The sequence below is a fragment of the Phalaenopsis equestris genome, unplaced genomic scaffold (assembly GCF_001263595.1).
Source record: "Phalaenopsis equestris unplaced genomic scaffold, ASM126359v1 Scaffold000002, whole genome shotgun sequence".
Taxonomy (NCBI): Eukaryota; Viridiplantae; Streptophyta; class Magnoliopsida; order Asparagales; family Orchidaceae; genus Phalaenopsis; species Phalaenopsis equestris.
This window is the reverse complement of record NW_018164444.1, coordinates 10,365,632-10,391,197: the sequence shown is the minus strand read 5'-3', so window position 1 is coordinate 10,391,197 and position 25,566 is coordinate 10,365,632. Positions and strand designations below refer to the sequence as shown.

The 25,566-nt window shown below is 34.0% G+C and overlaps 1 protein-coding gene across 1 annotated transcript; it reads right to left on the bottom strand.

Annotated features, from left to right (window-relative positions):
- Positions 1–299: 299 nt before the first annotated feature.
- On the bottom strand, positions 300–23,633 carry LOC110039418 (UPF0160 protein-like). Its single transcript, XM_020744472.1, has 7 exons — positions 23,334–23,633; positions 19,668–19,814; positions 9,320–9,418; positions 8,834–9,025; positions 8,229–8,348; positions 883–954; positions 300–798 (listed from the first exon to the last, which is right to left on the bottom strand). Exons 1-7 carry the CDS (start codon positions 23,595–23,597, stop codon positions 538–540), a joined length of 1,155 nt encoding a protein of 384 aa, XP_020600131.1. The 5' UTR covers positions 23,598–23,633; the 3' UTR covers positions 300–537.
- Positions 23,634–25,566: the final 1,933 nt, after the last annotated feature.

The window sequence follows — 25,566 nt, the reverse complement described above, 5'->3', positions numbered from 1 at the left end:
TTTAAACTCTTTAATAATTATATTACAACAAATATTTCAATCATAATTATTTTTATCTTTGATAATAAATTAAATTTGACCATCTTGACTTCTAAAAGAGACCCAGGAGAATTAACTTCATTCTAAAGTTCTCTTACGACATTCAAATAACTATTCATAAAATGAGATTTTATTTCAGTAGGCTTTTCAAATAGACAAATTTTGTAAGCCTTTGACAACATCAATAACCATGTTCTAGTTTCTACATAACTTACTTTGGATGTAATAATGGCAAAGCCATACATAACTAGAGAATGAAATTAAACAGAAATTATGTCCACTCAGCCTCTCTCTTCTGGCCTCTATTTCTCTCCAATCAATCATTTTCTACAAAAATATTAATTCAAAATAAAAAAGCAGCCACTCTAAACTTCTGTTCTGATGATCAATATTCCTACAAATAATTAAAACCATGTTGGTAATTCCTTTTCTTTTTGTGCAAGGTTTCTTCACCTTATTTCCAACCAAAACACTACGCATCCGAGCAAAACTAACAAGTTATTGGCACAACAGTTTTCCATTTAGCTCCTCATTTCGAAAATTGAGTGCAGCTCTAGCCATGGCTTTTGCACCTTCATAAGCCCGATTACCGCCGATAAATCCACTCATGTGAACGAACACACATCCATGAATCCCCGACTCCTTGGAAAGTTCATCATCTCTCAGGCCCCTCCATGGCAACGGAAGCGGACGTCGGCTTTCAAACTTATCTGGGGACACAGCTACTGCCTGAACCCGCCAATTTTCGCTCCGATCATCCTATTAAAAAGTTTGAGATTGCGAAAAAGTGTTGTCATTATGATTATAAAATAGAAGACTTTAGATTATGAAGGATGAGCTGACCTGATAAAGAACATATTTGATTGTAGGTTCTATCTTTAGCTCTTGTTCAAGCTCAAACAAATGAAGTTTCCACTGTTTCAAGGTATGACGAATAAAATTAAGAAAGAATTTGCAAAGTAATAGATTAAAACGTAATTAAAGGAAACATTCAGGGTTAAATAATAGCAAACAATGCAAAATCATGGGCACAAAGCAATTACCTTTTATCAAGATTGAAGCCAAGTAAATAGATCAAATCCTGGAATCAAGCCAGTCCTATCGTGGCTCAAGGTAGGCTGATATTCATTGGATTTGATCTTGATTTGAGCCAAAACAATGCTCCAATAAGTTCAATAGATTTGAAATATGATAACTTAGTCTAACATATATCATACATTCATGAGTATATAAATTCATATATAAAAATGAATGGATGTCTACGCAATAACTTAGTTTAAATAAGTTAATAAATATATGCTCAGTTCATAAGGTCAATTCCGGCTAGACTTGGTTTATTGAGTTTGATCCAAGCCAAAATCCAATTAGATTTCGAGTGATCTCCAAGCCAAATTTATAGCTATATTGGCGAAGAACAGCATCCACTATTGGAAAAAAAAAAATCTAGTGTTCAAATAACAATAGTTGTCAATCATATAGTAAAACATAGCATTTGCCACAATAATCACACCATGTTCTGCTACTTCGAGCCAGCTTTATAATCATAGGTCTTACTGAGAATCATTGAATAAAACAAATAATGTTTCTATTTATTTACAAAAAATTTTCAACTTTTCATACCAAATGAGTTTTTATTTTTATTTTTATTTTCCTTTGCAAGTATTAGTTCTAAAGGCGAATAACTGGAGAAGAATGCTAGTCATCATACTATATGATAACATTTGTACAAATTGTTTCTGATTCAATTCAATCTGCTACAAAACTCTATTTTGGATCAACTTGCATATTGAGAGTTGAGGGGTGGTGGCAAATTCAATTAAGATCCCATGATTCAATCATTTGGGGTCTATCAATGCACCCCAATCAAAATGATTAGAGAATAACAATATCTATGCACTTGATATTAGCATTAATATTACCAATTATGAATTACATCATCAAAGGAAACCTCTAAGATGAGAAGTGAAAAAGTTACGAAAGAGTACAATTTGTTGTTGATCCAAACAGAGAGTTTTGTACCCTACCAAAAGGATCGCATGAGTAATTGGTGAATATATATAATAATTAGGATATATCAAGGTTTGTTCATAGTCATGTTACAGTGGTTTTGTAACACATTTAATCATAATCGCCCAGCCCGAAAGGGTTTACCACTCCATAAGTAGCATAGAATATTTGAGTATGATTGATTGATAAATTAAAATAGCATTGCCCCATTTATGAGTACTGACTAAGTTTGATTTTAAATATCAAATTGGCTCATTTTCATGTTTTGACTAATTTTTTACTTTAAATATGGCATTGGCTCCTTTGTGAGTGTTATCTATTTTTAATCATTTTGTAAGAAGGATTTGGATTCAAGCAGACAGAATGATGGATGTAATGGGATCCCTTCAGTTATGAATTATCTATAAAGACACCTATCATCGGAATAGCAGGAGACAAATTTATGGAGACTGACATTTAATTCTTCACAATCCATTCTGGTTGACGCGTATTTTCAATCCGTGGGGGCTATGAGGACTATGGAGATGGTGGTGATACCTTCAATTTTCATCTTCAATAATGCACCCAGATCTCTCTAGATGTATCACTTCTTAGATGTAAGGAACGCAATTCTTCAATGGCATTGACATAGTAATGTCGCTTCATCCTTTTGATCTTGATTTTTAATTTAAAAAAGTGGTGTGGATTGCTACTTTGCCACTTCTATTTAGAGAACCATCAGTGGCTACGATCATCATTGGGGGATGTGAAGCCCTAAAAGCATGCATCATTTAGATTTTTGGGCATTTTTTATATTTAATTGGCAATTTTTCTTGATTATAATCTTGAGAAATTACATAGAACATCAAGGAACAATGGCTTTGAGTCATTTATTATATTTGAAAGGGGGCTCATGCTTGATCTCGACGAAATAATGCCCTTCAATTCTAATTTCTTGATCGCAACCTCCATCATCGTGAAGGTAGAGCCTTGGAAACTCTCCTTCTGAGTTTGAATGCTTCCTTTGTGCATTATGATCTTTAATAGCCATGCTCGCCACCAAGGTAGGCAAGGAAGTAAACACCTTGAAAATTTATCCTATGAATTAGAGGGCAGTTCCTTCATGTTGAATGAGTGCTTATGGGATTTCCATATCAATTATAATCCTAAATAAGCATAACCATCAACAGTGAGGGAAAAGAAGGCCATGAGTATTTGTCTTGTACATTTGGGCCACTTCACGAGAGATGGTAGTATCCCTCTAATAATGCTAGAGACTTCTAGTATTTTTTTTTAATAGAAATAATCTAAGAGACACAACTTAGCTTAATAAACCTTGACCAAAATAGTACAAGTCCTTGACAAAATAAATTAGCTAAGATTTTGACAAAAATGGCTTTGATTTGTGTCAACTCTGCCTTGGGGGAGTAGTGTGAATATAAGAAATTTCAGAATTTTTTAACAAAAGAAAATTAAGATAACATGCGTTAAAATAAACTTCAATATTTGGGTGGCACTTTAATGTTTTCTAGAATTTTCATTGCGGAAATTTCTTCCTCACACTCTCTCTTGCACACACATTTTCTTATAATTTTATAAATTTTCTTGCAATATGGATACATTTTCTATAAATTTTAGGGACTTTTAAGAAATTCTATCAAAATTTTGGAGTCTTCCTACAAATTTCCCAATCCAAGAAGTTGTTATGCTCCACTACTTTAGATCCCATCTTGAAACTTTCATTTTGTATCAAAATGCAAAAAATAAAAAAATAAAAAAATATGTATCTAGGCATTTACGGTGTGGACAGTTTTGCTTAAAAATATTAAAAAAAGGGGATCTCATTCTATTTCTAAACAAAAGAGCAATGTAAAGCAAGTTTAGCACAAAAATTGATTGCATTGTTATATTCTCTTGGCATAAAATGAAAGAGTACCCGTCGAAATTGAGATAAAAATGTGATAATCTGGTCCAATGTTGGGTTGAGTTCTCCAAGTGTTTTGCTCCATAATTCAGCAGAGAAAGTCTATAACATGCAATATTCATATAGTCATCTTCAATAATTATGCATTTATGTTCAAACATCCATAGTTCTATGGTTTTTTTGATAGAGTGAATGGCAGCAAGTTTCACTCGGTGCTGTCCAAATGTTGCGAGCTTGTCCTATTTCCATAATGAGCTTTGGCCCATGTATTCATTTGATGTTATCCCAATGTTGTGAGCTTTGCCCTATTTCCATCATGAGTCACACCTTCTCCTCAATCCTCACAATTAGCCACCCCAATGCGAGCCAAGCATCATTGGAGGAGAGCCCCGTCAACGTTAGCTTTGATCCCATCCACAAATAATACGGTAGCACTCCTCCAGTTAATACATGTGCTCAAGATGTGTGTTAGCTTGAACTATAACACATATATATGAAAGAGCTATTTGAATTAAGTCAAAGGTTCAAATTTAAATCTAAGTTGTGAATTCATTCTTGAGCGGTGGGAAGTCATCAACCACAAGCAACAACGGGATTAACGACTAAAAAATTGTGGATGACAAGAGAGATCATCTACCCTTAAAGTGCCTTTTATTTGAATGTCAACACAAGAACTGCAAGAGCCCAGCTTAGTTTGATAAAAAAGAGCAAGAGGAGAGATGTGGTTTGGTTAATGTGTAGATAATTAGATTGGTAAAAATGAAGAAGAAAAATAAATCTGGGGGACTAATGTCCGTGAACTTTTAGATCATGGGCACAAAGATGAGAACACTAGTATTATTGGCCTATCCATCTTTGAGGATGTCCTGAAGAAACTGGTTTTTTATGCAATAAAGAGAAACTAGTGGTTCAAGATTGCCAACTACAAGAAGTATGGATGATTTGCAAAGCATGGGGCAAGAGGTGTGTACTAGCCAGTGGTAGAGCAAAAAATCCATCAAGAAATTATTTTAGATAACAATGATTTTGTTATTTAGATATTTCATTGATAAGATCAGCACATTGATTATGCGTTCTATCGATTGCACGCACATCCTTGAAATTTATTGTCAATGAGTGTTTTACATGAAATTAGCATTCAAGTGTAGTAACAATTATAGTTTTCATCAATTCCTTGGTTTAGCTTGAGCAATGCATTAACAATTTGTTTAGTTTCATTCCTTGGCTTATCTTGATGGATTGAGGTATATATCCAAGCACTAAAGAAGCGTGTTGAGCATCCTAAGCAAGTGTTCCAAGTGATGTAGGAGTATGAATAAAATGTTAAGAGGGTGAAGTGTGTGATTGTGAAACGACAAGTCCCCCAACAAATTATAAGTGGAATTTTAGTGTATATGAATCAAGCTAATGTTGTCAACAAATTACTAATTTTTATTTTAGTAATTTGTTGGTTGTTCCACTTAATTTTGATTATTGGTGTAATCCTATAGGAATTATAATAAATATAAACTCAAAGAGGTTATGTAGACGTGAACCATGATGATTGAATGATATGAAACTTGGCATGCTTCTTCTTGCTCTTCTCAATTCTTCTTTCTTCTTTTTCAATTATTCAAGGCTTCCGCAACTCTCTTATCATATCAATCTACATGAACTGCGATTAGAGCTCAACATCATTCTAAAAATCATCAATAACAACTCCATAAGAAAATAATTTCTGTTGTAACAAGCATCTATTTCAAGAAATCAATAAAATTCTTAATTTTTTGTGCTTTTGATTGTTGATTTTAAGTTGTTGTGCACCATAATAGATGTATTCTCTTTCGAAGATCCTTTATGACTGATAATTAACCATCTAAACCACATCCAAGCAAATCCTAAGATATCCAACACACCATGATCTTCCAAATCCCTCTTCAAAATTTACTATTTATCTCTTTTTTTTTCCCTCAAAATTGAGTATTTTTAATTTTGTTTGATAGTCACTTGATCCTTTATGACTATTATATTATGATTCTAGAGGCATACACTCCACATTGCTTCAGAAGGTTTCCATTCTGCCTTCTATCTACTAAACCTAAGCCCTATCTTCTTTTTTTCCATCATATTCGCCATTATCAAACCTCCCATCCCTTCAAAAAGTCCTCCAAAATCTCTTAGAAAAAAGCGCTTTTAAAATTAGTACTCAACTTAAATTCAACATAATGTTAGTCTTATCCCTACAGACATAAATCATATAACCCCATATCCACTCTAATTGGCCATTCACCCTCTCTCTGTATGATAATTTTAGTCTGCATTTTTGAGAAAAGAACCTAAGCTACACCCCAATTTCTATCTCATCATTTTTATCCACCATCACCCCATAAACTAAAACCTAGCAACTCAATCCCAACCTCCCACTCTGCTCTATCCCCAAACCTAACACTTTCTCTTGTTTGCTATCATCTGAAACTAATCCATAAACAAATTATAATGCTAACTAATCTTAACCTATAAATATTAAGTCCACCCATACAACAACAAAGCCTTAATCCCACTACGTGGGGTCGGCTGCATGAATCCTTTTTCTCCATTGTGTCCTATTTAGTGTCATATTTTCATCTGGTTCTAATAAATTAAGATCATTTTTTATACAATAAGCCCAAGTCTTACTAGGTCTACCATTGCCTTTCTTAACACAAGTCGAATTTAAAACATCTACTCTCCTAATCGGATCATCAGATGGTCGACGTTTAATGTGACCAAACCATCTAAGACGACTTTCTCTAATTTTGTGCGTCACAGGAGCTACACCAAACCTATCACGGATATATTCATTTTTGTCTCTAAGTGTAAAGCCACTCATCCACCTAATCATTCTCATCTCTACAACACTTAACTTATTATTATGCTTCTCTTTTAAAGGCCAACATTCAGCGCCATAGAGCATTACAGGTCTCACCACCGTCTTATAAAATTTGCCTTTCAGTCTAAGCGGTACTTTTCTATCACACAAAAGGCCCGAAACATTTCTCCACTTCAACCAACCAACTTGAATTGTACTATTAACATCCCTATCTATATCACCATCGTTTTGAACAACGGACCCCAAGATATCTAAATCGTTCACACCTTTTAATAATTTGATCACCCAAAGTCACACTTCTGTCACTAGAGCTACTACTACTAAAATTATATTCCATGTATTCAGTTTTAGTTCTACTTAAATGAAGGCCTTTAGACTCCAATGTAGACCTCCATATTTCAAGTTTTTCCTGGGCTTTTTCTCTTTTTTTCTCCACGAGAAGGATATCATCAGCAAAAAGCATACACCAAGGTACATCCTCCTGTAGATGTCCAGTACGCCCATGCATAACTAAAGCAAAAAGACATGGGCTTAAAGTCGATCCCTGATGTAATCCAACAGAAATAAGAAAATTTTTGGTCAATCCTCCTTCAATTTAAACACAAGTAACAACTCTAGTATACATATCTTTAATGACTTGAATATAAGTCATATCAACACCTTTCTTCTCAAGAACTCCCCAAAGGATATGTCTTAGAACCTTATCGTAAGCATTTTCTAAATCAATAAAAATCAAATGTAGATCTTGCTTATTATCTCTGAACTTCTCCATAAAATATTAAGTCCACCCATAAGGTAGAAAAAAAAAAGAGAAAAATGAATAAAGGTATATGGCTCCCCTATCAAACAAGCAGTTCGACTTTAGAATTGAATTGTTTGAAACTGATGTAGCTTGATCAACAATTTTTGCATGCTTCACTTTCAGTAATATTTCATATATAATAAATTTAAAAATATATACAATAATACACCTTCATGGATATGTAATATAAATAGTAATTTTATCCCCTTCATCTCTCTTTTGAGAAAGTGATCCATTTATTTTTTCTTTGGCATGCATACATTTCATCTGTTCTTCATGATAGATTTCATCACATTAGCAGTACAGTAAAAGACCTTTTGATTTTCCTCCAGCAATATTCAAACTCTCCAGAATAGAATTCTTTGCACTTCGGAAAGAATTAAGTAGGACAAGCATAATTATTTTTCGTGCCATAGCAATTCAGCTGGATACTTAGATTATTATTGCATTTATTTTATTTGGTCTTCATTTTAATCGAGAACAGTTATATGATCATTTGTTATTATGTTTCTTGATACAATTTTTCTATTGGTCATATCTTCTAGGATTTATATTCTAAATAGAGGATCAAGTACTAATGTAAAAAATAAATTATGATTATTAAATGAAATGGTACTTGGCATACTTACAGGGCAAAACCTGCTGAGGACAATAATTTCTCCACTTGGATCAATCTCTCTTCTGGACTCGATGCATCCAATAACAATGGATCGTGCTGGTAACCATGAATTTGCATGAAAGCGAACACTCTAAAATCATATCAAGAATAAAGATTCTAGTCAACTTGATAAACTTGCTGAACTAGAATTAACTGGAAGCTTTACACTAAGGGGCTGTGTAGTTGGGAGCAGGATTAGATAGAATTTCATCACCAAATCCTCTCTCACGCTCCGTACACCCCTCACAAAACAGCAACTAAGATCATAAATAATAAAAAGAAAAATTTAAATACATACCACACTATTCTTATGTATTAACATATCTAACACCCAAAATTTGATATTTGCACTCACAGAACTTTAGTGTCGTAAACCTATACGCATGAATAAGTGTATTTCACTTTTAAAAAGGTAGTGATGGAGGTATTTTTGATATAAAGTTTAAGATTTGAGTGGTATGCATGTAAATATGAGTATTTAGGTGCTAGATATGTAAATACATAAGAATTAGGGGGTATGTATGTAAATGCCCCTAATAAAAACAGGCAGCATTAGACTAATAGAGCAATCAAAACCTCCAAAAACTCGTTGCCCGCAAGTATCATTGCCTGCTCAAAGGCAGCATTTTCACTCTCGGATGATTGATCAGCATCCATCCAATCCAAGTTCAGGCGACCAACTCTTGCAGATAAATGTGTGTTGTTCACATATCGTGGGGGTTGATCCGTGTCGTACCGATTTATTCCATTATCGATCGCATCAATGGCCTTGACATATAAAAATAACTTTAATTATGAGCTACCTACATATAAGTATTAAATAAAAGCCATAAATAGCAGCAAAATGATTCAATGTATTTATGTAAAGCATGTTTTTCATTTACTGGTTACCACAAGTAATACATTTCCTTCTCAAGGTTCTCCATATGTGTAGTGTTGATTTACATAAAAAATTATAACACATTCGGATCTAGTATTATAGTAGTACCAACAATTAAGAAAGGGTAATTGTGAGAAAATATTTTGCAGAAAATTTTATATTAAAATCTTTATGAATATCACCTCAACGAAGCTTTTGTATATGGCTAGATATAGTCGTAGTACATCTTTGTGTGTCTCATCAAGCTGAAGCTCCTTAGAAATAATCTCCATACCATAGTGCTGCAATGGAGACCAGATAATAGAACATCGTGTAAGAAGCATTGAAAATTACATTTTAAATCCTACCCAAAACTCCCAAAAGCTCACAAAAGCTGTACTTCTATTACTAAAAAAAACGTTCACACAATTACGACATGCAACCATACTTACCTTCTAATTAAAAATGAGTTATAAATGTGGGAAAAAATAACTTAGTTTATGTTAAAGCATTTTTAGGGGTGAACATGAACCACAAAGCGCCTCCCAAGTTTATGTGTGCTAAAAGGAGAGGCTAAATGCTGTGTGGCTGGCACCCATAAAAGTATTTTAAACTCCCAAAACTCCTAAAGACTAAATATCGCATAACCCTTTTTTTTAACTTAACATATAAACTATTTTAGCAATGACCTTAACAAACCTGAGTGAACTTGGAACACTCATACCCCCAAAATAGTTGTCTACTCACTCTGAATATTGCAATGGCACGACCACACATTGAGGTAGATTATGCAATACATGACATATTTTATTATGAAACCTAACATTAAATTAAATAAGCTAACCTTTTATGCTTCCCCAACTCATGATGCTTGAAAACAAATAATACAACCGAAATAACTCCACTCGAAGTTTCAAATTGTAGCACATAATGTTCACCAGCTCTCATTGCCTTCATAATAATATTCATGCGCGCTTGCAAAGCTTTGAGACAACTTTACTAACATTACTTAAATATAACATATTTTTATTTTTTTAAGATCTAGTGAGAGCGTAACCCCATCTAATTTTCTAGTCATCATCATATGTACACAACTTCACAATGTTAGAACTAAACATCTTGCATATTGAATTATCTCTATCATAAACATACTACCAAAACGTAACTCATGCTGAAAAATCTTCTAATGAAATAAGCAACCTAAATCTGAAACCCATTGACTTGTACGTCTATCCTCATGAATCGACAGAAGTGCATTACTTGTATCATAACCCGATTAATGTACAAACAACATTAGCATCTACGGATTCATACTCTTACAAAAAGCTCAAATCATGAAAATATCCTCTTGATAAGCCTTTTTTTTTCCTTACAATAGTAGCAAATAACATCCTTACATTTTTCCAGAGACTGATTTTTCAGATTATTAGAGATAGAAACCTTCTCAAAAGATCTCCCCTAACTAAAAGACTACTTGGCTATTTTTGCATCTCCCATATCCACAGGCTTAGCATTACTTTTATAGAAAGAAACTAACTCTTGACATCAACAAAGTTGATAGTATCCCTCATTCACATATATGTTTTTCAGGAAGAAGCAACAAAATAGTAATAAAGGTTGATTCATACAATCAATTATCACATCAATATTTATTAGATCCTTGGCGATAGAATTAAACATTAAGAAACAGTTTTATAGGTACATCTATCTATCCTAAGCAAATAACTTCCTACTTGCAAAGCAAATAATCTATTCTTTTGATATGGCTCATTGGAGAGGTGTTTTGTCATGTATAACTACAACCCCTTCAAGATCATGTACTCTAAATCCTCCATCAAGACTATATCCACCAAATATAACTAAATTTTTTTAGAGCTTTTTCATTTTTTTTTAAATCTCATCTTCTTCAATCATTATCTCAAGCATATTTGCACGCCTATAAGTGCTTACAAAAATCATTGTTGAATTAAAACACCACACATCTAAGTTCTCCAAAGCCTGAAACTTAACAAGCAATAAAATTTATCTATCTCGAACATCATAGTTAATGTACTCAGCAATAGGCTGTAATACTAGAAAAAAAGTAACCAAATTTTATATGGTAGCTCGTCCAGAAGCAAAATATGATACTAACAAAAAATAATAATAACTAACATTCCAGATCATGTACTCTAAATCATCGATCAAGACTTAATCCACCTAAATTTTTTTAGGCTTTGTCATTTATTTTTATCTTATCTTCTTCACTCATGATCTCAAGCATTTTTCAACATCCATAAGTGCTTACAAAAATCCTTGGTGAATTAAAACAAAACAAATATTAGTTCTCCAAAGCCTAAAACTTAACAAGCAATAAAATTTCTCTATCCCAAAAATCATAGTTATTATACCCAGCAATAGACTGTAATACTTAGAAAAAGTGACTAAATTTTATGTGGGAGCTCCTCCAGAAGCAAAATATGATAACCACAAAATAATAATAATAAAATCATAGAATACCAAGATTTATAGGACTCAATTAAAATAATGTTATATGTATGTCTATGGTTGGACAGAGTGATGGCAGTAAGAAGGTAAGTACAAGAAAAACTCGAAGTATTATTTTTCTTGGTTTCTCTTTCTTCTAGTCCCCTCTTTTCTTCTGACCAACACCAAGGCAACATAAGACACAAATTGCAAACAAGACAAAGTATATCATATAATATTTTATTATTAGGTCATAATACCATCACCTTTATTTTTCCACTTCTCTGTTTCCAAGATAAGATATAATATCCCTACTTGTTATCTACTTCTCAAATGGTCACCGACAAAAAGCACTAAAGCCTTTAAGAGTAGCTTGCAAGAATTTGATGTCCTTCACATTGTTAGCATTGAAGAATATCAAATTTGAATTATTCTATATTTAAAGATTATAAAATATTTATTTAGTTGTACATTAATACATTGTGTTTGTTGATCTATTTATAATAGAGAGATCATCACATGAATAATATATAAGAAAGATGTTTCTTCTCCAAAATGATATTAGGCTGGGCTTAAACCTACACGTAGCCCCCCTTTCTCTCTCCTTTCTCCAAAACCCTCAATTCTTTCTCTAAAAATCCTAATATCGCTCCTGCAACCACATTCCGATTTTCACCACATTTGCAAGCCCTTTATTACACTAGCTCGTCAATATTTGAATTTTTAAGCACTTCCATGTGCCCATGCCCACACTCATGAAGTCATTCACCATTTCTTCGGCTTGCTTATCCATGGTCCCAAATGTCTGCAAATGCCCTAGCCCATGTTTGCCCAAACATATACACGTGCATACACCTCCTAACCATGCACTAACTACTTGGATGTAGCACACGTGTTTCCACACTACGCAGATGTGTTTATCATTACATTCTTCAATCTATATTGGTCAATTTCTAAAGGTAGTCAGGAAAGTCATAAACATAATGACCAAATTGACGTTGGTCGTGGTATCAAGTCATTGCAATATAACCAATCATAATCCTAAATGTTGTTAAGAAACGATAAGTAACCCTCTACCGCTTAGCATGCTTTCACAATTGGGCAAGCCCTGCCAATTCCTCGCATTTTTGCCTTAAAACTTGTTACTCTCTTAAGAAGACTATGAAAGTTAGGTTGCTACAATTTGTCAATTACTTGTTAGTATTTAGTGTTAGAATTTCACCCTGATAGCTCAATCAATTGTTAACAAGCTCAATTGATTGTCAACTGGATTTGTACAGGTCTATGAGCGACTATTCTGTAATATTCCCGTCGACTATTAAGCATAACTTTGTCATGATTCTTTAAAATGTGATTATCAATAAAGAATGATTTACGCTAACAATCGATATGCCTAATTTATTAATCATTACTAGGGCTGTCAAAAAAGCTCGTTGTTCGCAAACAACTCATGTTCGGCTCGTTAAGTAGCTCGTGTTCGGCTCGTTCATTAAGTATACGAGTCGAACACGAACAAATTTTTAAAGCTCAAATTATAAATGAGCCGAACACGAACAACTTTTTGTTCGCTCGTGTTCGGCTCGTTTTAGCTCGAAATAAAAAAATTATATAAGTTTTTTATATAACAATATATTAAATATATTATTTATATAACAATATAGTATATATATTTATGTGTAAGTTTACGTGTTATTTGCGTACAGCTGGTGTCCTGCTCGTTAAGTAGACGAGCCGAACACGAAAAAATTTTTAAAGCTCGAATTATAAATGAGCCGAACACGAACAACTTTTTGTTCGCTCGTGTTCGGCTCGTTTTAGCTCGAAATAAAAAAATTATATAAGTTTTTTATATAACAATATATTAAATATATTATTTATATAACAATATAGTATATATATTTATGTGTAAGTTTAAATCATAACACCTCATGTGACAATGTGGTTAGTGTCTTCTTTTATATATATATTTGATCCAGGTTCGAATCCCACACTTTATATCTATTTTTCTCAATTTAAGTTTAACGAACCAATTTCGAGCCGAACACGAATACGAATATTTAAATCGAGTTGAACACGAACACACTGTTAACGAGCCAATTTCAAACACGAGCTATTTCAAACGAGCCGAACACGAGCCAAGCCTAAGCTCGCTCAAGCTCGGCTCGTTTACAGCTCTAATCATTACCTCTATCATAATCTTATTGAGACATCTTTCTATGGAGTGCCACATAACGCTGAAGCTCGAAGAGAAAGATACATACATTTACCCGAGAAGATTATTTATGAACTTAAACAGAGCCTAAAACTTGTTTTAAAAATCCTTCGCACTACCACCACAGATCAGTCCATTTTCATTAGGCATACATCATCCATTTTCATGTTGATAGCATTTACTAGAAATGACAAAAAGACATTTTGAAGCAAACCATTATTTAAAAAGATATTTTATTAACAAGAAAGACTTTATTTTCTTGGAGTTGAATTTATTTGTAGACAAAATGGAATATATCCCTCTAAGAGGAGATATGATATTATTATTCATGAAGAAACTGATCTTTTAGCTTGTAAACTTATTGATACCCCTATGAATACTTAAAACTATTTATAACAATGAGAAGCTGATGTGGGGGTATGGGAGTTGATTTGGCTCAGCCTTAGCTTACGGAAGGGGTTAGACCAGCCGTTGCTCTGTTTGAATTTGCCTCTTCAATCCCCCCCATCCACTGCTATATATTTTATTTTCTCTGTTTGGGATTTGTAGTTTTTCCTGATTTCATAAATTCTCGCCGTCAACATTTCTCCTTACTAGGGTTGTATGAGAGAACAAGTGGTACTCTGACTGCATCCTGCTTTAAGGCGATGAATATCTCCACGAATTCCTTTTCCCCGCCCCTTCTCCCTGCCACCTGATAACTTTCCCGCACCAATTTGTTCCAAGCCGCCAGCTCCAGCCATTCCCTGGCCAGCTAGTGAACGTTCTCGCACCTCCCTGCTACCAGCCTCCACTTCCACCCCTTCTCCCTGCCGCATATTGCGTTAACCGAACTTCCCCTACTTCCAGCCACTAACTGTCGCCTTCCTTATTACTGATTGCAACCTGCACCTCTTCCCCCGGCCGCCCACTTCCCCATCCCACCACTAGTTTCCCTCCAACCACCTATTCTCCCCATCCAGTCACCAATTTACTTATATATGTGCCCAGGTTTCCTCTTCCAACCATCCGCCACCTACCATCCTACTCCGTCCAAGTAGGAAATTAGTGTTTTGTTGATTTTTTTTCCTATTTTCTGAGTGCCTGATTGCAACCCCATTGATTTGTAATAAAATCTATTTTCCTATTATATTTTTTGGTTATCTCTGGTATTAGAAGTTCTCTGATCATGCATCTTGTTATTGAAGACTGAGGGAAAATTAATTTAATAAACTATCATAAGGCTTAATACTTCATTCATTGTAAGAATTACGAGCGAGCATATGGAAAGTCCAAAATAAAAGCATAGAAGGTTGTCATGCAAAATTTTCAGCTTATCAGAAAGGCTTCTGAAAAAAAAAGGTTTTATTTGTGCAAAAATAAGCATTTAAGTGCTCTTAGATAGCAATTATAATTGGTTCAATTGACTAAATAGGTCAAATTTTGGATATTGTACAAATTTCTTTTTTTCTTAATTTCCAATTACTTAATTATGATTTTTGATTGGGAAAATCTTATTGTCATCCATATTGCAATCAATCTTAAGTTCCAATAAAGAACCAAACATATTGAGGTTGACTGTCATTTCATTTAGGATATTTTCTTTCTAAAAAATAGTCTCCCATCACATCTATAGTTCACAACAAGTTGTCAATATATTTATAAATAATATAGGCCCCACACCTCTTAATTATGTAACAAGATAGAGCTAACTGATTATATATATATATATATATATAATTTAATTATTTTGAGTCAAAACATGTCTAGCACGAACATATATATGGCGGAAGCGGGAGGCTTTACTAGGGTTTCGCCCCACGGCAAATCCTAGCCTCTGCTATGGTATTTTCATGCTGGATGAAGAAGAAGGTTTCGCTCCTCCGTTTCGTCTTCCACCATCTTCGTCTGTTTCGTAGAGTTTCATCGAGTTGTGCCTTTGTGCTCGTTGCTCGCTGAGGGATGAGTTGTAGGGCCAAACGCGGCTCTTCTTCTGTGGCTTTCTGTGGCTTCCCCCCGATTGCGGTTTTCCCGTCTTCTGCGGCTTCGACCCGACGTATCCAAACAAAACTAAAGGGCTCGCGTGTTTGGCGCGTCTCATTCTCTGGCTCGGTTTCTACGGGCGTTCTGCTTCGCCCTCTGCTCAACTTGGCAGAGGTTACAATTGATTCCCTTCCGAATTTCGCCTTCCGTCCACTGCAAATTCGTTGTGCCTCCCCTTTATGTTGATGGCTTCGGGCAGATAGTATGCTAATGCCCTTACGGGTGTCCATGTCTCAGGCACTCCTAAATCGTGTTTTTTCCCTCATTCGTTTCAGTTTGCGAAAGACATCAAGAAACCTGATAGGACGAATGGGAAGTCTGTCATCTTTTTTACATCAGTTGAATGTAATCAACTTGTTTCCTCCCGTCGTCTGAATTTTGTCAAGAAATTTCTTTATAGTCATCCCAAAATGGAGCTTATTCGCAAGAAATTTAAGCTTATGCATCTTGTTGGTGAGTGAAAAATTGGAGTTTTATATGGAAGACACATTCTTATTCAACTTAATAACGAAAAAGAATACACACAATTATTTGCTAGAAGAGTAATCTTGATTGATAACAAAACAATGAAGGTTTTGAAATGATTGATGGATTTTGACTCACAGACGGAACCAATAATCATTCTGGTCAAGGTTTGGATTCGCCTCCCTGGTCTTAAGTTTCATTATTTTACTCAAAAAGTGTTATACTCTATTGCCTCAACTTATGATAAGTCACTCAAAACGAACAATCCTACTTTTAATCTTTCCCGTCCATCTGAAGTTAGAGTACTCGATGAAAGGGACACCGCTTCAATTTCTTCTGAGGAAATTTGATTAGTTACACAACACCATGGATATTGGAAAAATGTTATAATTGAGTTTTTCCGTTCGTATTGTTCGAAATGTCGTATGTTTGACCACTCTGTTTCACAATGTCATCATCTACACCCCCACCTCAGACCAAAGAAGCAAAGTGATCTGTCAGAGGTAGTGATTCTCCCTCCTCCTGGTCTGCTCCAAGCTATCGACAGTATTGATCATCAAAAGAGTACCCCAGAAGATGTAACTATCCTCGCAGACACCATTTAGTCTCCACAGAATGTTGTAGTTTCCCCGTCTTTGGAACCTCCCTTCGTGGGAGCGAGGGAGAAATTTCAGACTTCAGTTGCCCTAGAACCTATTACTGATGTTACAGGTGGCAATATTGTTACTGTTTCTCTACCATCTTATCAAGTCGAACAAGATGTTAATGTTACTCAAGCGTATGGAGTTCGTGATGTGCAACAGTCTACACCTATCTGATCACATTTAAACCAATCCACTAATCAAATGAGTCAATTCTCGGATGAAGAATGACAGGTCTACACATCCATAAGGAAGAAGAATAATGGAGACCTACTTGAGCTCAAAAATTTGGTAGATGATACTTTGGTTATTTCGGGTAATGGTATGCAACCCACCAATATTTTAGATGACTCCCTTTCGAGAACTCGAGGCAGAGGCAGAACTAAACTGAGTCGTCGCTACCTTTTTGCGCGCGTTGGTTGTTTTTTATTTTTTTGATCTTATATGTATCTTCTCTTTTTTTGGGATTTTGTGTGTGTTGTATCATCTAGGTTAACTGGCTTCTGTTAGGCCTACTCATACAACCTATTTGTATCTTTTACTCTTTAACATATTAGCCCTTGGGTTTTTTCTATATATATATATATATGGGTCATTTAGTGAATAATACGAAAGAAAGATATTTCCTCTCCAACAGACAAAATCAACAAGAACTTCAACACTATATGCTTAGCCAAAGGCAATTGGCTACCATAAACTATCTTCTACTACTCACCAATCATTATCTTCATAGTTGCTACTCGAAAAACAAAGCCACTCAATTTTGTCTTGGCAGTCACCACCTCTAACAATTGCTATTGATTGCTTAATAGTGATGCATCAGTCTTTCCAAGCTCCGCCGACCAACTTATCAAATCAAAACCAACTTTTTTCTTTATTATTATTTTTTATTTCTCATATAAAGAACCAAGAGAGATTTCCTCACAATTCCCAATCAAACAAGCCTATACCCTTGTAGAGCTTTTTATAGGAGACAAGGGTGGTAGCAGCAAATCTATTCAAAAATTTAAATAAATAAAATTATTTATCAGCACGGATTATGGAATTGAGTTTGTTAAACTATAAATACAAAATTGACCAAGTTAAAGTAATTGAAACTGATCCCTAATTTGTTTATCTCAAATTAGCAGGAAAGTGGAAAGTATGGCTCATAGATTGGAGACACTTATTAATTCAACTAACCGTGCCTGAGGACTACACTGAGATTTTTTTCCAAAAAATATCTAAACATTGCTGGTAAACCAATGAAGCTACTCAAGTAGTCTTCTGATTTTGACCCCAAGCGCGAATCTCCTACTGTATCGGTATGGTTTAGTCTACCTAATCTCAAGCTGCACTTTTTTCATCATTAGGTTCTTTACTCTATTGGTGGCATACTTGGGGACCCTTTGAAGCTAGATCTACCCACTTTTAACCTAACCAGACCTTCTGTGGTCAGAATACTAGTTGAAAGAGATATTACTTTACCTGATGTTACTGAAGTCTGGTTGAGCATAACTCACTATGTAATATTAGCAACAAATTGTTATGGAGCATAGTCCTCCTTATTATTCTCATTGTAAGATGTTTGGGCACAACCTTGATAAATGTTATAAGCTTCACCCTAATTTGAAATTTAAAGATCAAGTGAATAAGAATGAATCTAACCCCACTGCTTTAGACATATCTGTTTCATCTAGAGAAACTACCACAGAACAGGTTATGTTGTCTGATTTAACGCCCCTGTGGATCCTCCCCCTGAAAATACTATTTTTGCGATCGATGAGAAGTTAGATGGCTCTGTTGAGCAACCTACACTTTCAAACCCTCCTCAGCTGCAGGATGCATTAGGTGAAGAGGAGACATTTCATGCTTCACACACACTTGAGCCTACAGTCGTTGCAATAGTTGACAATCCTTCTTCTGGTGCTCATCAGCTTTGATCTGCCCGACGTTCTATTTACCAACACGATGATCAAATGAGTCAGTCTTCTGAGGAGGAATGACAGGTCTATTCAAGGAGGAAAAAGAAGATTGGAGGCAAACTTCAGCTTGGGAACCTAATGGATGATATTTTGGTTACTTCGGGAAATGGCTCGGCGGCACCCATCAATTTGTTATCTGGATCTCGCCTTAGAACTAGAGGCAGAGGCAGGACTAAAATGGCTCGTCCCTAACTACTTTTTTTCTGCGATTTTGGTATCTTTCCTTTTTTTTTTTGGGTTTCTCAGTATCTTATTCTCTTTTGGGGTGTTTGTGTGTGTTGTATCGTATGGGTAGGGTTCCTCTATTGAGCCCTCTCATACAACAATGTATCTTTCCTCTCTCTCTCTCTCTCTCTCTCTCTCTATATATATATATATATATATATATATATATACACCTAAACTTCAATTTTTACATTCATGCAACCTTACTTATGCATGAAAAGATAAATTTAACTTTTTAAATGTAAAAACGGTTGTATTTTTAATGTAATAGGAAACATTTTAGTCGTATAAATATAAAAATTAAATATAAAAAGTAAAGTTTAAGCATTAGATGTGTTAATATATAGCAATTGAGTGGTATGTACGAAAATGTCTCAATAAAAAAAAAGACACCTGGCAGGTGCAAATCATACTAGAAAACAACTTTTATTATTATATAAAGATTCCACGAGTTTGACCTAGTAAGCCCAGAGAATAAAACACCAGCCCAAAGCAAAATCCTGACATCTAAATCACGCACTCCAGCAATGGCACCACACTCATCAAGATAGCATACCTTGTAGACAAGCCCAGCACAACTAAGCTTGGTGCTGAATCCATGTCCAAAAACCTCAGTGAAACCTTTCTGGTGGTGATCAAAACGATCATGACTAGGATCATACACACCTCCAACATCAAGCACGGCATCCAATGAATCCAGTACCTGGAGATTATTTTCCAAAATAGTCATGGAAGGGAAAGTGTAAAGAAGATTTCAAACTTTTGTTGGTATAATTTTGCTGTCTAAAGAGGAACAGAAGAAATGTCTTAAAAATGCAAAACTAGTTGAAAGCTCAAAATGCACGAAACTATAAGAAACGAACATTGTGAAGAGAAAGGTGTGTGCAAGAGAACGGCGAAAGAAAAACAAACCAAACCACTGCTTAGACACAACCACATTTTGCGTAAGCACATATTTTGATGCTTCTCCTTCATTGACAAATATTTACTTGTCTGTGCTACTAACTCTAACCTGAAACTTTATTCAAATTGCAGCACAGGGGAAAGGCAGACCAATTATACACAAGCAAACTTTATGCTACCCACTCCAAAGCAAGGCAAGTTAAAGCATCAAGTTTAATCTTGAGGAAGATTTACTTACATACCACTCCATTCTTATGTATTTACATATCTAACAGCTAACTTTTAACTTTTACATATATGCCACATTACTTATGCATGAAAAGGTGTACTTTAACTTTTAAAGTTAAAATAGTGGTATTTTCAATGTGATATACAAATTTAGTTGGTATGAATGTAAAAAGTAAAGTTTAGGGGTTAGATATATAAATGCATAGGAATTGGGTGGTATGTATGTTAATGCCCATCATTTTAAATCAAGAAAAACAACTTACAAAAAATGCTGCAGAACTGTAGTGCATGCCCTCCCTTTTTCTCGCGTTGTTACAAAGGACTCTTGCGTCATGCACCTATTGTATTGTGTAATTGCTAATACTACTTCTTCCACACTTCTTTTGGAGCTATTTTCCATTCCATTTCAACGCCAAAAGTTGGAGATTTTGAAGTGGTTTGTTGTTGTTGATGTTATTGATTTGACCTTAGCACGTGGAATTTTTGAAACCTGAATACTACCGCAATTTTAATTTTGAATGAACTAGAATCAAATCAGGCTAATTTTGTACCAAACCTATCTGCTAGGATCCACAACTTTGATTCAATAGAAATTTCTCTTCCAATTTTCAATCTTACATGTGCAAGTTGGATGTGTGATATTCTTGGGTGCAACACAAAGACATCTAATTATAAGGAAAGCCATCTTCTTAAGAGCTGAACCAAGTTATGTCCAGCATATGCAATTGCCCACACTAGAATTTGAGTTTTCTCTATATAAGTAGTAAAATTTAATAAAATCTTTTTATATAATTTAAGCAACCTAGTAATTACCCAAACCACCCCTCACAGATTATATTTTTTTGTCCACTACTTACAAGAAAAAAAAAAACATTTGGTGATTTGCCTACTCTAAAAAATAAAACTGGTTCTGCCAATACATACTAGTGTAATGTGTGAATTTCATACTCAACTTCTATTCTTGATCCAATTTTATTGAAGAATTTGTTATTTCTTTGTTAGTGCTCGTAATTTATTCAATTTGACAAAACAAATATTCTTTTTTTAGTGATTAAATTGCAAATACTCGTTAATTTTATGTGGTTTAAATTTCTTATTTGTTTCTTCAAGCTTGTATGGTCGTTATCATTTAATCAAATTCCAGTATTTATTATCTATATTTAAAAAATTTAAATTGTTGGCTTATTTAGTAGTTTATAATCCATGAATCTTACATTTTCTTACATAATCTACAAGCAACTCATCATTCCAGTTATATTGGAAGAATCCTAAACTATCCTGAATTAAAAGTCGTAAAGCCCCTTGTTGATAAACCTATCTTTGCTTTTCCATGCTACTGATCCTTAGTTCCATTTTTTACTCAAACTCTTACAACCATGACACACTATTAATCAATTTAAAGGGTTACGATGTGTTATACCTAACATGAGATTGAACTTAACTAACTAATTAAGTCCAACTCAAGCTCAATTCAATGAGAGTTGAGTAGGCTCACAAGTCAGCTTATTTACTATAAAGGATAAAAGACTACTCAAATCAACCAATTTTCATAATGAAAATCAGTTGAGATAAAGAGGGCGGAAAGATTTTTTAAATATTTTGAATAGCTTGGCACTTAAATCCGTGAATTATATAATATCTTAAGAGCACTCTAGATGATAATTTTAAAATAACTAGCTCATTAACTAAAAATTCTAGTTGGCATTGTTCAAATTTGAATCATTAGCTCATCGAACTTGGCCCGTGACCCATTTATCATCTTAAGTTCAAGCTAGCTCATGATTTTGCTTGAGCCGATTATGCCCTGTTCTATTATGCTCTCCTTTACCCATTGTCTTTCCAAGTTGAACCAAGAACTAAAAAATATGTAAGATGATTAATTCCATCACTACTTTATGGTTCCAACCTTCTACCAATACTATAATATTCTATTTATGTTGTCTAAATTTTTATGAATCAATGTATACTCTTCTATGTTTATTAAACAAGGAAATATGAAAAATAGTTATTACGGTGATTAGTCCCATCCATATTTTATATTGACGATGCAACTCGATTCATTTCTGTTTGCTACTTCAGGAAAATGACGCCATTCATTGGGTTAATACTTATTGTTCTCATTAATATATTTTACACAAAGAACCAAATCTTCAAGAGCTCAAATTCTATGTTTTCACCTTCACTTATGAATTTATCTTCTTTCCTCCCACAAGAAAAAAAAAATCTTATTTGCATGCATTTAGTGCAAAAGATGGCAGTTTCACAGATTCAGAATTGGTCCAAAATTCCTCCAACCAATGATCACATACCTAAACTTTTCAGAAAAATGTTGAGATAAGCCGAGCAGAAAACAAGAGAATACCCAAAATACAACAGGTCAACGTTCAGAAGCAAGCCAGAATGTTGACCCAACAAATAAATAGTGACTGGAAACAGTAATTGATCCCAGCATGTCATTAGAATCACTTCGCAAGATGAGACAAGTACAGGTGAATCAAAATTAACAACAATAAAGTAGTTGCCTTCATATTAATAATTTTATGACAGTATAATCTTCAATGAAATGCATCAAAATTCACTTCTCCAAAAATTCCATTCCCTTATAAGGGCTTATTTGATTTCTCGTAGATAGGAAACATAATTTGACTCCATTTTCAATTATTTTGTAAATGGGAAAGGAAATTGATCATTTTCTGTATTTTTTAGAGTTTAAAACCAACATCGATTGCTAACTGCATCTAATCAAAGAATGGAATTTAGGGCTCATTTGAATGATCCTGTTTTCACTTATTTAAAAAAAATTATCAGTTTGGAGAAAAATCTTGAGAAAGTTTGTAGAATTCGAAATACACGTTGGTGTTTAACTACATGTAATCTAATCAAATAATAAATTTAACAACCTTCATTGTTCTTCAAAACATGATTTCTAATTCAAAGCAACCAAATAAATCCTCAATAAATTCATCATCCTAGTTCCAATCGGTCAAATGAACCCTAACACAAATAAGGCTTGCAGAAGGCCATTAGGAAATATGGAACATCAAATACAAGAGAAATGAACGAAAGGAAACGAGCAAAAGCAAGGAAATACTTCAGCATCTCTGGTTCGGACGATCTCTGCGCCGGCAAACTTATTGGTGAGACGGATCATAAAGCAGCCGAGAGCTTCATCGCAGTGGAAGCTACCATTGTGGGTTCCTATTCGTCTGACTGCGCAAGGGTTTGAGGAGCTTGTGGAGAAGTCCGAAACCCTAAGGCGTTTCGGAGCAGCAGCGGCTGCAGCCATGGAGGAGAAGCAGCTCCGTGCCTGTAAAAGCACCAGTTTCGGCCACCACCAGCCCCGACGAGCAAGCATGTCCCTCCAGCCTTTTTAAGCCGCGAGGTAGGCTCGTAATAGTTCTTATAATTTCACTGATTTTGTTTACAAATTTAGATTTAATAAATTTTGAAAATTTAAAATGCTAATAATTACTCTTATCGAAGTTAGTAAGTCATAAAGAAATCTAGATAAGTATTAGACTATTTACTTCATATAAAGTTAATAAATCATAAACAATAAATTATATTTAATTATTTAAATTTGAAAATATCTTTTGCACTCTATACACTTCGCTACTGTCATCACACCAACTTGGTCGAACCATATTCAAAAATATTAGAATCTTGATCAATTCATGTTCAAAGTTAGTTTTAATTCTGTTCTTACTGTCGAACAAAGTTCAAATAATGTTTGAAGAAGATTCAATCAAGATTTGATCATGACTCAAATATGGTTCGAAGATGATTCAAATAAGATTCAGTCGATATTCAAGTATACATCGAATATTATTTAAAAATACTAAAACAACATTTGTAAATGGTTTAACGTGGTTCAAACAAGTTTGAACATAATTTGAACAATGTTTAATTAATATTTGAATAAGGTTTAAATATTATTTGACATAACTTGATCGTGATTTAGAGATAGCCCACTTTGTGCTATTTTTTCACTACGATCTCTTTGGAATTACCACAATTGATTCATTGTTTTTGTCTATGAAGATATTTGCTCTAATTATATATGTTGTGGGGCATTATATTGCTTGAATTATGTATAGAGTTTGGGGTGTGATTGAGAAGATTGTTAAACAATTTGAGAATTATACCATTGTTAATGCCTAAATTCCAACTCTCAAGTATCATGAATTGTATTGCTCTAGGGTACGATGGTTATTATTAAGGATGGTTGGTGATAATGAGAGTGAATGCTACTTTAGTATGCTAAATATTAGAGACAAAGATACTATATTTGACATAGATGAACTTTCGCATAGCACTAAATTAGGGTTTGGAGAATCCCCACCTAAGGAGAGATTCAATAAGATGAGTGAAAAAAGTAGCCTCTTAGATAACTACTTGAGTGGAGACAAATAAAAAAAAAAAGAAGAAGACATTCCTGAAAAAGGCATATTTTGAGAAATGAAATATAATGTCTGAATACTTATTTTATTTTTCTTTAAATGTAGTTATCCTCAACCATTTTAAGCACATTATCATTTTTGTTGTGATTTTTTAAATATTTTAAGCCGAGGTGATTGTTTTAAGTACTTATGGGATAAGACATCAAAAGGGTAGACACTAAAGAGACTGAAAATGAACAAGGTGTTTTATAACTCCACCACATTGAAGAAAAATGTTCAAAGCTAATGTATTATAATTAGATTTGTCATATTATTAATTATTATAGTGCTAAGCTTACCATGTTCTCCCACAACAGTAGAGGTGTTGTGTTAATTTTTTTTGGGAGAGGACATCAAAAATATTAAGATCGAAGTGCAATAAGGTGCTCATAGATAAAATTTTGTTATCATTGCTAATGAATAAAAATTAAATATTTATCATTATCGTAAATTAAGCAAAACATTTTTATTTATGTGGTGGGTTATTAACTTGGAACTTATTTCTTACTAAAATTGTTCATTATATGCTAGTACATAGAGTTTATAAGGATGAGTGCTATAAGTTTGTTGTATATACTTCTACTAAGTCTATTTCAGCAAGAATTATAAAATGGAATTTGAGCGCACCCATTTTTTGAGAGGAAAGCAAGAGCATGATTATCTATAAGTCAATATATGCCCTCCTATGAAAATTTAGCTATTTTTGTTGTTGTATAAGAGTTAAGGAGTTTCCAATTAGGTTAAATAATAATTAAATAAGGTTGGAGTATATATTGAATGTTCTCACCAATTTTGTACATAAAATGAGAAGAAGAAAGAGGAGAGTGGGACGATATCTACTAATAAATTGATCGTTCAAATATTGATGTTTGAGATGAGGTGCAA